This window comes from Coregonus lavaretus (assembly GCF_964263955.1).
Source record: "Coregonus lavaretus genome assembly, contig: HAP1_SCAFFOLD_4143, whole genome shotgun sequence".
NCBI classification, from domain to species: Eukaryota; Metazoa; Chordata; class Actinopteri; order Salmoniformes; family Salmonidae; genus Coregonus; species Coregonus lavaretus.
In genome coordinates, this window is record NW_028166880.1 from 28236 (window position 1) to 43269 (window position 15034).

The following is a 15034-nucleotide window of genomic DNA, read 5'->3' on the forward strand; positions in this document are numbered from 1 at the left end:
TTTATCTGAGCAAACCAAAAACCTTTCAATACATACATTCAAACAATACTTTAGAACCATTTAAATATAATAAATTGGAAGGTTGTGCAGGACTATGGTAGATGATGGAACCAATCTATCTTTTCAGACTGTTAGAGTATTTATCTGGTCAATATGGCAGGGTATTATGTCTGTTGTTTGTAACAGTGGGTTATATGTGAAAATGTGATTGTATTATACATTGTATTTTAATGTTTGAGGACTCTTGGAAGATTAGTCCGAATGAGGACTAAAAGAGATCCTAATCAAATCAAATCAAATCTCCACTGTGTCTGTGGATTAAATTGTTGGCCATTTCTATGTCTGTGTTGTCTTCATACTCAGTGTCAGTGGGTCAGAGTTATTTTCTGAGATGAGGAAGTGATGCTATTATCCGCTCTCTATTATTTTCTGTGAAGAAGACACATCTGGAGGTCATATAGTGGCAGAGATATCCTGGTGATTTTTAATTTGATAGTAGAGATCAGGTTGATCCTCTCAGATACAGGGCCCCACTCACTGAATGAATCCCCTGGGCAGAATAACAGACAGGGAATGTTATAGACCCTAAGTGAGTAGGGAAAAGGCTCAAAGCATGATTGTGTTTCCTCGTGCAGCTTAACTTCTTGGTCCCCTAGTATGTCCCTTGTAACAGAAGACACAACAGGAATGAAGCAGCTTTTTGGAAATAGTGAAGACATTTTGCCTCTATATACCTTGAGTTAGTGAGCCCTTTGTAACAGAAAAAGGTGTGTGCGTGGTAAACTGTGTATGTGCAATTAAAAATGTATCAGTTAACTCAATCACCAAAGATATTGCCACTCATAGTCTAGAATTGTAGGCTATTGTATCCAGCATTAGTGTATTGAGAGTTTGATGGGTCGTTTTTGAGAATTAGCCCTCAGTGAACGTTACTAGGCACGTCCAGTATCATTGACATTCACATTAGCCAAGCTCCATGCTTCATTTGAAAAGTCAAAATGTCCGAATTGTCACTGTTGTTCTTCCTATAGTATATTCATCCAGCATGAAAATGTACACACATTGGCCTTTCCACTGGCATTGTTATTCTAACACTCACAATCCCAACATGAGTCCCAAATGGCCCCCTATTCCCTATATAGTGCACTACTTTTGACCAGAGCCTTATGGGCCTTGGTCAAAAGTAGTCGACTATATAGGGAATAGGGGGCCATTTGGGACGGAACCCCAGTCTCCTGAGGTTCAACACAATTAATTCCACTCTATTTACTTTCTCGGCAGCTGAGCAAATAGCCTTTTTCGAAGCCGAACGTGAAACTAAAACTACAAATACATCTCCAAAACTAGGCCAATGTGTGCTGCTTACTTGCTAAGCACACACTACAGAACTAATTTTTGTCATTTGTAAGCACAAACTAGCTCATAATTTGAGGAAGTCATTAGCTGATACTAGACACAGATGCTAAAAAAGCTATTAGTGTTAAATGTCACCCGTGGCGTTAGCTTGTGCATCTCGTTTACACGGGTGAGGTCTATTTTTTGACCTTACACGTAACCCTGGATACCAAGACATGTCATTCTCCGTTCCGTGTTCCATCTATTTTCCACCTAATGCCCTTGCTTCCCCTCTGCAGTGAAGAAGAAAACACCCATGATATTAAACCCCTCTCATATTCTTCCAGTTGGATATGAGCCAGTAAGCCATTTTGTGCTAAAAATAGTTTCCCTGATGAAGCACCTGCATGCAGGATCAGGATGCTGCTTCTACTGCTGCCTTGGCAGTTGCTGTCTCCTCCTGTGTTACTCTGCTGTGCATTCTGCCATGCAGCACGTCTGGCCCTCCCTCCCTCCCTACTGGCCCTCCCTCCCTCCCCCCTCAGAAATGCTGCAATGCGTCTCCCATAGCCAAAGACTGGGTCAGTGTAACTCAGCCAGCGGCAACATAGCTAGCTAGCTTAGCATCCCCATGGCAACAGCCAATGGGGTTCGCAGGCTGAAGCTAATGAGGCTTTTGCAATATTGTTGTTGTTTACGTGGCATGGAAGACACTGTATAAACGGGTTTAAGACATTTAGTTGATGCAGGAGAGGAAATAGGATGGCAGAGTGAGAGGACCTTGGAGGGAGAGGAAGCCTGGGTATGGCTCACAGTGTTAGTCTGCAGCTAATTGTGTTTGTGTAACGCTGGAATACAGGATGTTGTATTATCAGTAATCGGTTCCAGCCATGTTTTCATACAGCCCCAGCGTTTTGTTATTTTTGTTAATTGGCTTGTCTAATTTGACCAATCACTGAGCGGTATTCACAGACAGCCCTGTCTGCCGTGATGCCGCTGTAGACTTGCAGTGCACCCTGGTAGTGTCACTGTCAGACCTCTTATAGCAATAATAATAACAATAATCATCATCATCATCATCATCATCATCATAATCATCATAATCACAATAATCACAATCACCACAATAATAATAATAATAATAATAATAATAATAATAATAATAACATTAATGATGGGCCACAATGCTGATTGCATCTACGCTTCCAATAATATTCAAGCACGGTTGCAGAGGATCATTCTTATCCATGTTCTCTGGATTTGCTTTCCAATGGTTCTGTACTGTCATTTGACTAAGTTACTCACTGGAGTACATTTTTCTAGCTATTTTCTTATCATGGAAAACATGAGGTCTCACATGTTAAACTGATGTTCATGTTCCTTAATGGACCCTCGATGCTTAAGGCTTATCACATCACCACATAATACAATGGCTCCATTATAAGTCCAGTCTATTTTCACATGCTGCATTCGTAGCAATATTGTAGTGAACAGCAGGGCAGGGGTGCGAACCCGGGTCGCTGGTGAGAAAGGCAAACACCCTACGCATTGCGCCATTAGGGTTAAGCCACTTGGTGGGAATTGTAACGTGGCTCATATAGCAAGGATCGCTACAATATTTAGTATTTCCACACAGAAATATTGTAGGAACTGTGACTACTGACTGCACTGTTGTTTTAGTTGTTTTGTCATTGTTATCCCTGAGGTTTGTTGTGTTTGTTTCCTCTCCAGGACAGAGGACCCTGCAGTACAAGAGTGATGTCCTTGAGACAGTTGTGTTGGTGAACCCGTCAGAGGAAACTACTGCTTCAGAGGTAGGTGTGACTCAGACATACCTGACAACTGAGGGCTTCTGCCTTCACAGAAATGGTACGGTTGATGTTTCTCAATGGAAACCTTTTTTGAAAAGAAACTGCTTACTGGTAGATTTGATCATGTCAATCAACAGTGTTAATAATCCACTATTGTCCTTTTTTTCTTCTATTTGTCCCTCTTCTCCTCCCGTCCAGATCCGCTCTCTGGTCACTGACTCTGCTGGACACAAGCTACTAGTCCTAAGTGGCCAGAGCTCTGAGCAGGGAGGTGACATCACACTGCAGGGTGGAGCCTTCACCTGGAGACACTTATCTGACATCATCTCTGATCCTGGAGTAAGATCAACTGTTCATCAACACTTTACTATAAGTTGACGTTACACTGTGTAGTTACTCTGTTATTATGTTGGTAGTATTCAGACTGGAATCTCTCAATCAATATTTGTGATTCTTTCATTTAGGGAGGGGTTGATTCATTTAAATATGTTCTTGTTATATGCTCAAATCAAATATTGTTTTGATGAATATGTATACTTGCTATTAAAATATTTTTCTTTTCTTAAGCTATGCCTAACAGTGTCTTTATGTTGTGTTGTGGTTCCACCTCCAGGTGACTGAGGTCCTGTCCAACTCAGCACCGGACCAGCGGCCCAGGCTAACAGTATCGTGCCTGGGAGACGGGGGCTGGAGCTCACTGGGCCACAGCCAGGAGCAGCAGCACTTCCAGAACCTTCTGGAATACCGCCTGAACCCTGAGCCTGCGCTTCCCGACATGGAGGGAGTCGCGGAGTTCACAGAGTACGTCTCGGAGACGGTGGACGTCCCGTCGCCCTTTGACAACCTGGAGCCGCCCACATCGGGCGGTTTCCTGAAGCTGTCCAAGCCCTGCTGCTACATCTTCCCCGGAGGGAGGGGCGACTCTGCCCTGTTTGCCGTGAACGGATTCAACATCCTGGTGGATGGAGGGTCCGAACGCAGATCCTGTTTCTGGAAGCTGGTCAGGCACTTGGACAGAATAGACTCAGTCCTGCTGACCCACATTGGGGCGGACAACCTCCCAGGCATCAACGGGCTGCTCCAGAGGAAGATTGCTGAACAGGAGGAGGAGCAGTCCCAGGGATCTGGTGGCTCCAACACCTACGGCGACTGGATGAAGAACCTGATCTCGCCCGAGCTCGGTGTGGTGTTCTTCAACGTCCCCGAGAAGCTACGAATGCCTGAGTCCACGCTAAAGATCAAACGGAGCATTGAGGAGGCATCCCTCACACTGCAGTATCTCAACAAGCTTGGCATCAAGTCAGAACCCCTTTACAGGGTCGTTAGCAACACCATTGAGCCCATCACGCTTTTCCACAAGCTGGGCGTTGGCAAGCTAGACATGTACATTCTGAACCCTGTGAAGGAGAGCAAGGAGATGCAGTTCCTTATGCAGAAGTGGGCTGGGAACAGTAAGGCCAAGACTGGGATTGTGATGTCCAATGGCAAAGAAGGAGAAATATCAGTCCCTTACTTGACCTCAGTAACAGCTCTTATCGTGTGGATCCCGCATAGTCCAACAGAGAAGATAGTCAGGGTGCTGTTCCCTGGAAATGCACCGCAGAACAAAATATTGGAGGGGCTTGAAAAGCTGAAGCACCTGGACTTCCTGCGCTACCCAGTGGCCACTCAGAAAGACATATCATCTGGGGCCCCGCCTCCAGTCATAAAACAAACAAAGATGAGATCAAGAACAGAAAGCAAGGAGAGCCTGAAATCTTCCACCAAAACACAGTTGGCCTCAAAAGCCAGCAAGAAAGAAGCCAAAGGGCAGGAAGAGGAGTCCAAGAGTGACTCGGCTAAAGAGAACAAAATTGAAAAGAAAGAGGAGAAGAAGGAGAAGAAGGTGAAGAGTGAGAGCGCCAAAGCTACCAAAGCCACCAAAGCCACCAAACAACAGCAAAACAGCGACGCAGCACCCGAAGCAGCCAAACTGGAGAAAAAGAAGCTGTCCAAGGAGAAAACACTGAGGAAACACTCCAAGGAACGACCATCCAAGATGGAGGAAAAAAAGGACAAAGAGAAGAAAGAGATCAGTAAAGTAAAGAAAGAGGACAACAAACGTGAAGTAAAGAAAGATGATGCTACTAAAAAAGAGGAGAAAAAAGAAACAAAAGCAGTGAAGGAGGAGAAAAAGAAGGATCTGAGTAAACCAGAGCTGAGGAAGATCACCAAACCAGACCTGAAACCCTTTACACCAGAAGTCAGGAAAACCCTCCATAAGGCCAACAAGACACAGGCCAAACCCAAGACGGACAAGACAGACAAGACTGACAAAAACATAACAGCAAAACCGGTCAAAGAGAAAACAGCTGAGAAAAAGTCTGTCCCAAAGAAAGCCCCCCAAAACGCAGCTGCTGCTTTGGCAGGCGGGTCCGTTGTATCCTCTCCAGAAGACCTCACCAAGGACTTTGAAGCTTTAAAACGAGACGAGCTCTCGAAGCTAGTGAGTGAACCCATTCAGAATGATGTCATGTCTGGACGTCCAGCTTTCACAGACTCCAAACTCCCTGATGAGGGGATAACAACTAAATCCCCAGCCAAACTTGGAGAGAAGTTTGAGAATGAGGGTGCCGACATGGATGATGATGATGATGATGACGATGATGAGGAGGAGTACAACAAAGAGAGTGATGTACTAAAGAAAGGTGCAGATGTCGGGAAATGGCAGGACGTTAAAAGAAACGCTGGCGTGGATAGGAAATATGAGGAGGAAATGGAGCAATACGACGAATACTCTACTAAGGGAGACATGAATTCAAAGAAGAGCGTCAGCTCAGAAGAGGAGGGTGACGTTATCGAAAAAGCAGATCTGGAGGGAACTGAGGATGATGAGGATAAATACAACACAGAAAAAGATCAAAAAGAATGGGACACCAAGTCAACCGACTTTAAATCGTTTTCAACTGCAGTCGCCTCTGGACAAACCACTACCGCTGCCTCTGAGCAAGTGTCCTTCATCCAAGATGAGACTATTCCCGGTTATTCCGAAACGGAGCAGACCATCTCCGATGAGGAGATCCATGAAGAACCCGAGGACAGGATCCCACACCTCCGCTACGACGTCGCTTCCTGCGACATCTCCGTTCCCGACATTCCGGGATCCTTTGACTCTGTGCATGGTGTTAGGGAGATGAGAGCCTCGGCTACGTCCGACGCCTCAGACTTCAAAGGCAAAGGCTTCGTGGGAAGACATGACCAAGTGTTGGCAGCCTATCCGAGCATCATCGCAGCTCCGCTCGCCGAGGAAGAGCACATCTCCTCAGCCACGTCCATCACAGAGTATGACAAACTGTCGTCGTTCGCCACCTCCATGGCGGACGACCAGTCCATCGCATCGGTGACCGCCCCACAGACAGAGACAGAGACAGGGAGGAGCTCTCTTCGCCTGGACACGATCAACAGCATCCCCTCCCGCACTGAGGCCACCCAGGGGAAGGACTACCTCCACTCGGCTGGAACCATCTCTCCCACCTCCTCTCTGGACGAAGACAAGAACTTCAATTCTCCTCCTTCGAAGGAGTACCAGTCTTTTGTTCCCGAGATGGAGGCTGGGAGAAAGACCAAACCCGTCCATGAGGAGTATGATGAAGAGGAGGATGAAGACGAGGACCAGACTCCCAACGTTGATATCCCCTTGGGGAAACTCCAAGAGGGCTACGAGCAGGCAGCGGCAGCCATGTTACTCCAGGACAAGGATAAATCGCCCTCCACTGCCTTTGCGCCTCCTTCTCCTCCCTCTTTCTCCAGTGGGTTTAAGCTTAGCTCCATGTTTGAGGGTGAAGAGAGATGTCTTAGCCCAGACGACAGCACCGTGAAGCTGGCCTCACCCACCCAGTCGGTCCCCACCAGCAGTGGCTACTCCCCCACAGAGGAGAAGAAAGAAGATAAAATGGACAAAACTAAAACTGAGCTCCAGCAAATGAGGCTCTCTGTTGACAAGACCCCCTTTGAAAAATCAGATGAGGAGGAGGATGAAGATGATGACTATTATGAGAAAAGGGATCTCAAACCCTGTGTTAAAGCTAAGTATTTGGAACAGAAGGAGGGTAGGTTCTTGGACGATGAATCACCTCAGGAAGAGAAGCTGTCTGAGAGGGACAAAGGACTTGCAGAGGATGACATCAAGTCCAAGTATCTGCAGAAGAAACCGGGGTCGACAGACGAGACACAGTTCTCTGGTTACATGGAGCAAACAGCCAAACCCCAGGTCATGCACTCAGACGAGCAAGACGAGGAGGAGGAAGATGAGGAAGATGATGATGTTGTTCACCCAAGTGGAACAGGGTCTAGAGCTTTATCAGTAGAGCAAAGTAAGTTGTACTCTGAAGATGACAAAAAGGATGCAGCAATATCCAGCAAAAAGGACCATGTAACTTTGAAAGAGCCAGAGAAAAGTGTCCAGTTTAATCTGTATGATTTCCCGGAGCGAGAGAGTAAAGAGAAACGCTCAGAAGAAGAGATAAGACAGGACACCCCGTACGTACACGGCAAGACTTTCTCTTACAGTGATATCTATGACAACAAAACAAGCTCAGCAGACTCATATTCAAATGGATCCAGTTATCAGAAACTGGACCAGTCAGAAAAGATGGGGAAGGACAGTATGAAGGAAATGGACACACAGAAAAAGGACTCTGCTTTCCCCTCAGACAAGGAGGGGTTCACTAGCTCTCATGGAAAAGATGTATCTTCCCCTTCCCCCTTTCCATGGATCCATGGCTCTGAATCCACAGAGAAGATAAGTGAGCCATGTGGATACAGCAGAGAGAGCAGATTCCCATCCATGGCTGATAGACCAGAGGCTTCAACCACATCCTTATCATCAGAGAGAGACTCCTTCTCTTATAAAGGTCACAGTGATTACACCTCTGTAACAGGTAGTGCTGCAGCCAAACCCTCTTCAATGAGCTACCATGACAAAGAGGTGGAACTGGAGATAGACATGAGGAAGTTAACAGCCAGGGACGAGGAAGACTACGATGATTATGATGATGAAGATGATGAAGAAGAGGATGAGGACGATGACGAGGACGATGCCAGTGACTCAGACATGGAGAAAGGTGCCAAAGAGAAATCGGAAAAGGTAGTCAAATGTCCTTTCATCCACGGTGTGAGCTCAAAACAGCCCCAGTTTATGGTTTCCATGGCTGGCTACGGTTACAACTGCCAGGCAAAGCCGCCTACGCCAGACGGTGTGAGCTCAAACGAGCCAGAGTTGATAGTTTCCATGGCTGGCAATGGTTATAACAGCCAGACAAAGCTGACTTCACTAGACGGTGTGAGCTCGAAAGAGCCAGAGTTGATAGCTTCCATGGCTGGCTATGGTTACAACAGCCAGGCAAAGCTGACTTCACCAGACGGTGTGAGCTCGAAAGAGCCAGAGTTGATTGTTTCCATGGCCGGCTATGGTTACAACAGTCAGGCAAAGCTGACTTCACCAGACGGCGTGAGCTCGAAAGAGCCAGAGTTGATGGTTTCCATGGCCGGCTATGGTTACAACAGTCAGGCAAAGCTGACTTCACCAGACGGCGTGAGCTCGAAAGAGCCAGAGTTTATGGTTTCCATGGCCGGCTATGGTTACAGCAGCCAGGCAAAGCTGACTTCACCAGACGGCGTGAGCTCAAAAGAGCCAGATTTCACAGACTCCAAACTCCCTGATGAGGGGATAACAACTAAATCCCCAGCCAAACTTGGAGAAAAGTTTGAGGACGAGGGTGCCGACATGGATGATGATGATGATGATGACGATGATGACGATGATGAGGAGGAGTACAACAAAGAGAGGAATGTACTAAAGAAAGGTGCAGATGGTTACAACAGTCAGGCAAAGACAACTTCTCCAGACAGCATGAGCTCGAAAGAGCCAGAGTTTATGCTTTCCATGGCGGGCTACGGTTACAACAGCCAGGCAAAGCCGACTACGCCAGCTTCTTCCACCACCAGCAAAGGTGACATGGGCACCACAGCGTTGTCTGGGTACTCCTCTGGGTTTGATAATTCTTACGGTGGGGAGAAAGACTCATTCCAGTCCAGCCAGATGAAGGACAAAGAGGGAAAAGACGACTATTTCCACAGCGAGAGAGCTGACGGTGGTAAGAAAGCAGGAGACACAGTAGGAGTCTCATCAGGCTTCCACTACACCACCACCTCCGCCACGGCATACTCCTCCTCCTCTTCCTACAGCTACTCCTCCTCTACGTCTGGTCCGTCACTCTCCACCAGCCGGCAGTTTGGCGAGGAGCTGGAGACCCCAGCCAACGCCTCCGACCACATCTTCAAACATGATGCAGACAGCGCTGGCTTCGAGTACTCCTCCTTTAAAGATGAACATGCCTCCTTTAAAGATGAACACGCCTCCTTTAAAGATGAACATGCCTCCTTTAAAGATGAACATACCTCCTTTAAAGACGAACACGCCTCATTTAAAGACGAACACACCTCCTTTAAAGACAAACACTCCCTGGCCATGGACTCCTCCCCCTTTCCCAGCTCCAGGATGGTGAAGGACGAGTACCTTGAGGTTTCGGAGAAGCAGATGATGACGGCCACCACCGCCACCGCTGAATCCACCTCCAGTCTGGCCCGCTTCTCTCCTCCCAGCCCCTTCGATGAGATCAAACCTTTCCACTCGCACTCCTCCTCGGAAGACAAAAAGGAGCATGTTGCCTCGATGGAAGGAAGCGTTGTGGACAAAAGCCCCCAGTCGGACTGCTTCTATAAACCGGGATGGGCAGATGAGTCCAAGCTGCAGGCTGCAGGGGGTTATGGGCCTTTCTCCCAGTCACCCAAGGAGAAGGATGCCATCACCACAGGTTTGTTTGGTGTCACCTCGTCCCCACGGCCCGACTCAACAGGCAAGCATTACTTTGAAAACTCTGACAGTAGTGAGGAAGAGGACGATGAGGAAGGTTACATGCGTGAGATGGGCCTGTCCTCCGAAAAACACGGCAGCAGCACTACCACCTCCAGTAAGATAGATGGCGCTGGTCTCCCTGATGTGCTCACCTCATACATGCCCTCCTCCCTGCTGCCCACCAAGCCAGACACAGTCAACGGTCCCACGGAGGTCAGCAGCATGAGCTCCCCCATCAGTGCAGGGGCATCAGCCAGTGGTGTGAGCCCAGGTCTGGGTACAGCTGAGGACAAAAAGGTGAGGAGCTCATATGAGTGGGACATGCAGAAGCCTCAGATGGACATGGTTCCCGGCGACTCCCCGCCTCATTACCGCCACGAGGAAGAGTTTGAGGAGGAGTGCGAAATGGAACCAGAGTGCCCTGCCCGCCCGCTCTCCCTCTCCTCCACTGATCACACCTTCCGCTCCCCCTTCTACGCAGAGGCGTCGAGCCGAGGAGGAGCAGGAGGACGAGATGATGATGACGACGACAGCGACCCGGACCTCCCTCCTGACATGTGCATGGGCGCCTCCTCCTCCTACACCTCCTCCTCCAAAGCCTCCCCTGGCTACTCCTCCTCGGAGCACAGGCAGCGCAAAGGAGACCTCTCGCCCTCCTTCATCAATCCCAGTATGCAACAGCAGTCCAGCGACGAGGAGGACGAGGAGCGGGGATGCAGGAGCGACCAATCGCAGGAAGGGGACCAGCACGACCTGTCAGTCAAGAAGAGGGCCAACAAACAGCCCCACCACCCCCACTCCCAGGGCGGCTTGATCCCCCACCCCGGGGCGGCTGGGCTGGGGTTGGCCAGAGAAGAAACCCCCCCAACCTCCGTCAGCGAGTCTATACCGTCGCAGTCAGATTCAGACATGCCCCCAGGGACAAAGGAGTGCCACAGCAACATGGACTCGGACGAGGACACTGAGTACCTGCCTGTGGATAAGTTCTCCTCCATGGGAGGGGGCCACCATCACTCCTCTTCCTCCTCCTCCTCCAGGATGAGCCCCCGTGATCCCCCTCCCGCCCCCCTTATGGACCCCTTCCCCAACCCCCCTCACCCCGACGTCTGCATGGTGGACCCGGACGCTCTGGCTAATGACCAGAACCGGGCAACCTCCGAGTCGCCCCTCAAGAAGGACCCCAAGACGAAAGGCGTGCGGAAGACAGGGAAACCCAAGTCGGCGTCTCCAGCTCGCCGTAAGCGGTCCCCCATGCCAGTGAAGCAGTTGCCGTCCCCTCGCAGCGCCTCGCTGAAGAAGAAGGAGACAGAGAAGAGCTTGAGGATGTCCCATCTGTCGGACGGACAGGGCTCCAGAGACGATGACCTCTCCAGGTCCAGCTACAACGCCGGCAAGGTGGCCAACGGAGTTAAGAGCACCTCAGGTAACAAGGGTCCCCATTATACAGTATATTTATTCAACAATCGTATTGTTATGTTATGCATAATATGACTAGTAGTATACAGTACAGTACATTACACATTGCACAACCTAGCACAAACAGATCTGGGACCAGGCTAAGTCAAGGCTGCTAGGCTGTGGAAAGTGATTGAGAAAAGGAAGGAGGAAAGGAGCAGTTGGAGCAGAGTTTAAACCAGCAACCTTGTGGAAAGCATCAACTCATATGGAAACGTCTAAGCACTGACTCCTTGTCCCCTAGGCTCTCAGAGGTCCAGTTCCGTGGTTCCCCAAGGCCCTCCTATATACGTAGACTTGGCCTACATCCCCAACCACTGCAGTGCTAAGAACGTGGACCAGGAGTTCTTCAAGCGCGTCCGCTCTGCATACTACGTGGTGAGCGGGAACGATGTGGGCAATGATGAGCCCAGCCGAGGGGTCCTGGACGCTCTACTGGAGGGCAAGGCCCAGTGGGGATCCAACCTACAGGTAACAAATCACTACCATAGAATTAGATGGAGCTCAGTCTTTCAGTTGATGGATCAATACATCACCTGTACATGACATTCATTCCCTATGCATCTTAACTAACTAACTAACTAACTAACTAACTAACTAACTAACTAGCACACCTGACTACCTGTGGCACTCAACTCAAACAGCAGAGTGTAGCCTACTGTAGCTCCTGGCAAAGTAATTCAAAGCCTCTACTTTATCACTCAGGATGGAACTTTCCAGTGCTACTATGTTAAAAAAAGAGGGGGATCCCAGCTTTCCATTGTTGCCATGTTTATTTCCCTAATCCTACAATTGCCCGCGTGGCATCATTTTAGAAATGCAGTTACAACCGGAGTTTCAAGCATGGTGTTGGCACAGCTGTGCAACAGAGCTCTTAAAGGGGCAATGGCATACTTTGTAATAGAAACCCCCCAAAACAATATTTTTTCGATTGAATAATAATTAATAATTGTAAATAATAATAATAAATAATAATAATAACAATCAGGATGTTGTGTCCAACGGGGTAAATACAGATGGACAAACCCCATGCTTCAGCCTATGTATGTATTTATAGACTTTATGCTGCATCAGTTGGGCTACAGGTGATAATGCTTATTGCTAATAGCACATCTGATAATATAGACCAGGGACGGGCTCTTTTATAGGCCTGCGGATCAAGGGGACTGGAATTGGTCAAACTCGCAGTTTAATACATGTACAAAATTATCCTCTTTCCATAAAAGCATGATGGTCATGACTTTTTACATGAAAGGGGAAATGAACTTGGCCACAGACAATCAATCTGAGATCGACTTAAGTTTCAGTCATGGGATTTCTTGTTTGCTTTAACTGATTAAATCACTCCATCTTTCGCCTTCTCTCCTTTCATCTCTCCCTTCTCTCTCTTTTGTTCTCCTCTTCTTCTTCTCCTCTGCTTTGCCTACTTTCTTCCTCCTATCTCTATCCATTACCTCAATCTCTCTGCCCCCCTCTCTCTTTCTCGCTTTCCTGCAGGTGACGTTGATTCCCACCCATGACACAGATGTGACTCGGGAGTGGTACCAGCAGACCCATGAACGACAGCAGGAGCTAAACATCATGGTCCTGGCCTCCAGCAGCACCGTGGTCATGCAGGATGAGTCTTTCCCCGCCTGCAAGATCGAATTTTAAGCCCCATCCCCCCTCTCTTCCCCTCTGTAATGGGACAACACGAAGCTCCCCTGGTTTAGTCTCTGTCTGTTTAAATATTTTTTATCTGCCTTTTCTAGGGATTCATTTCTTACGGTAAATCATAACAGTACATCTCAAGTTACACCCTATTGGTCTTATAGCTAACATGGAGCTCTGGTCTAAAGTAGTACACTGGACTGTACGAGGAGTAGGGTGTCATTTTAGACACAGAGATATTCAACAACCACGCGTTTGATTATGGTTATTGTCATTGTTTGTATTATAAAGGTGCTCTTCAGACTATAATGCCCCTCTACTATAATTATAAGGTTTATTAAAGGAAACGAGTACAGTTGTGCATACGGTAGAAAGCCAGGCAAAATGTCCAGGCAATGGTTTCTTCAAGTTAAGACAGATTTTCTTCTAATAGGGCATAATTCAAAGCACAAGTATGCCCTATTATAATGTTACAGAGTCATCAACAACAAAAACAACAACAACAGACTTAATATTTGTTTTAAGAAGTTATAACACCAAAACACATTTTGTACTTATGTTTTGTAGAACTGAATACACCATGCTAATGACAATGGAACTTTTCTCATCCACGTGCCACTCATTGAACTTTGTGCCTAATATTGACACATTGACATAGATGATATTCTAAGTAGATTGTCTCTAAGAGTCTTTTAGATGTTGAAGAATTATGTTTGTAGTAGAATAGGGTGGAAAAAACAAATCGAGTCATACTCAAAGGTTGTGTGTGTGTCATTCAATTTCCATGTATTTTCTGCAAGGTGAAATTCGCTTTCAATGGATTTCTCAAGAGCCATATTGCATACAGTAAATCGTATATACAATATACAATATGCACAGTAAATTACCCTTGCATTAAATAATCAAATCTTGCATTCACAAACAGATCTTGGACCAGGCTAATGTATGATATTGTGTGAAAGGAAAGGAGAATACTCCCGTTGCAACATCTTGATGACTGTATGTCAGGTTGCAATGTCGCTACATTCAATGTACTACTTCCTCGTCATAGCATTTATACGAATTTATAAACTGGGTCGTTCGAGCCCTGAATGCTGACTGACTGACAGCCGTGGTATATCTGACCGTATACCACAGGTATGACAATATAATTATTTTTACTGCTCTAATTACATTGGTAACCAGTTTATAATAGCAATAAAGCACCTCAGGGGTTTGTGGTATATGGCCAATATACCACGGCTAAGGGCTGTATCCAGTCACTCTGCGTTGCGTCGTGCTTAAGAACAGCCCTTAGCCGTGGTATATTGGCCATATACCACACCCCCTCATACCTTATTGCTTAAGCATAACATACTGTAAGCATTACACACTTGCTTGGAATAGTGTTGTTTGTTAAATGACAAGTAGCTTAAGCAGCTTGTTTGTGTACATGTGTACATGAACTCATTGATAGAAAGGAGGCTGTCAGGTTAAAAGATGTTACGCAACTTAAAGACAACAACCCTCCACTATTATAGCTACAGACCTACACTGTCTGTCTGTGAACTGGAGTAGGTCCACACTTTGGGAAGGTATCACAGATCATATTATTATTATCACATTTAATATAGACCCTTTAAGAGACATGGGCGTGATTTGGGATTTGTGTAAGGTGAAGATAGTGTAGACTAGTGATATGTACTCCAGCGATGACCATCATGGTAGCGTCCCAAATGGTCAAAAGCTCTGGTCAAAAGTAGTGCACTACATAGGGAATAGGTTGCCATCTGGGACAGTACATACCTAACCTGGTTATGACTACAGCAATATGACCATGTGGTTGTGAGCTCATGGCCCATCACCTTTACAGGGTAATAGGTGATTGAGTGTCTGAAGACTTGTCTGT

General features: G+C 47.1%; 1 protein-coding gene across 1 annotated transcript in view; it reads left to right on the forward strand.

Annotated features, from left to right (window-relative positions):
- Positions 1-13149, forward strand: part of LOC311114174 (uncharacterized protein) — a gene marked incomplete at its 3' end in the record, with an annotated part of 34324 nt that extends 21175 nt beyond the window's left edge. Inside the window, exons 2-6 of the mRNA XM_084189448.1 lie at positions 3067-3149; positions 3345-3485; positions 3760-11464; positions 11741-11967; positions 12994-13149. Of these exons, the coding sequence (XP_084045574.1) occupies positions 3922-11464; positions 11741-11967; positions 12994-13149 (7926 nt within the window). The 5' untranslated portion in view covers positions 3067-3149; positions 3345-3485; positions 3760-3921. The remainder of the gene's footprint in view (positions 1-3066; positions 3150-3344; positions 3486-3759; positions 11465-11740; positions 11968-12993) is intronic.
- Between the last annotated feature and the right edge of the window lie 1885 nt (positions 13150-15034).